General features: G+C 38.2%; 1 protein-coding gene across 1 annotated transcript in view; it reads left to right on the top strand.

The window, feature by feature from the left end:
- Positions 1-374: 374 nt before the first annotated feature.
- LOC123979906 (type-2 ice-structuring protein-like) overlaps positions 375-899 on the top strand; it is a 5173-nt gene continuing 4648 nt past the window's right edge. Inside the window, exons 1-3 of the mRNA XM_046064016.1 lie at positions 375-484; positions 611-707; positions 821-871. Coding sequence (XP_045919972.1) covers positions 647-707; positions 821-871 — 112 coding nt within the window. The 5' untranslated portion in view covers positions 375-484; positions 611-646. The remainder of the gene's footprint in view (positions 485-610; positions 708-820; positions 872-899) is intronic.

An 899-nucleotide genomic window follows, 5' to 3' on the forward strand; every position in this document is an offset into this window, starting at 1 on the left:
TTTATGATTTCAGAGATTTTAGATATGGCGCCAAAGGGTAACATAAGTGCAGTCCATGGACGTATCCTCAATTTTTTAGGATGCCTATTGTTTTGTGAATGAAGTTGCCATAATTTAAAACAAATACCCTGAACCATTCAGCCATAATCATTGATTTTGTATCTATCTTTTTGTAGCTTACAGGTGGCAGACAGTCGTGTTACACCCTCTCACTGCCTTGAAAGAAAGACTAGCCTTCAAAGTAAACAACAGTGCGACAGCTGATGTCATCTGAACAGCTGCAATTCTGATGATGGTTAACTATGAATACATCTTTTTTATAATCCACCATCAACTAAGGTGGAGTATGTATGTTTTATGTACATATTTACTTATGTAAACATATATTGCCATTATTGGATGGTCAGCTTACTGTATATAAGTCTTTCTCAGCATCTACACTCAGGCTGACACTGAGAAGAAGAAGAAGATAATCCTCCAGCAGGTTTGCTTCACTTTTCTCTCTCCATCTCTTTGTTTTCTATTTTGTTGTCACTTATTTGTAGGAGGACAGCAGTCATTACATCTGTTTCTGAAGTATTACTAACACGTCTGTCTCTATTTGTTGAAGGTAATCATCAACTTTTAAATCAGCATCACCTCCACCATGAAGACGCTGATTCTGTCTGCACTTCTTTGTGCCGTGATCACACTGACCAGAGCTGCTGGTGAGAGTCGCTGTTTACAACATGTGTGTGTGTTCTGACTGAGTTTGTTTGTGATGAAAAATACACAGCAACATGATGGACATAATCACTAACTGGTGTGTTTAACTGTTCAGCTCTTTCAGAGGCAAAGGATGAAGGTGGGGAAGTGGCAATAATTCAAGAAGGTGAATACATATTTCTTCACTGTGTTTT

Source organism: Micropterus dolomieu, linkage group LG12 (assembly GCF_021292245.1).
Source record: "Micropterus dolomieu isolate WLL.071019.BEF.003 ecotype Adirondacks linkage group LG12, ASM2129224v1, whole genome shotgun sequence".
Lineage (NCBI taxonomy): Eukaryota > Metazoa > Chordata > Actinopteri > Centrarchiformes > Centrarchidae > Micropterus > Micropterus dolomieu.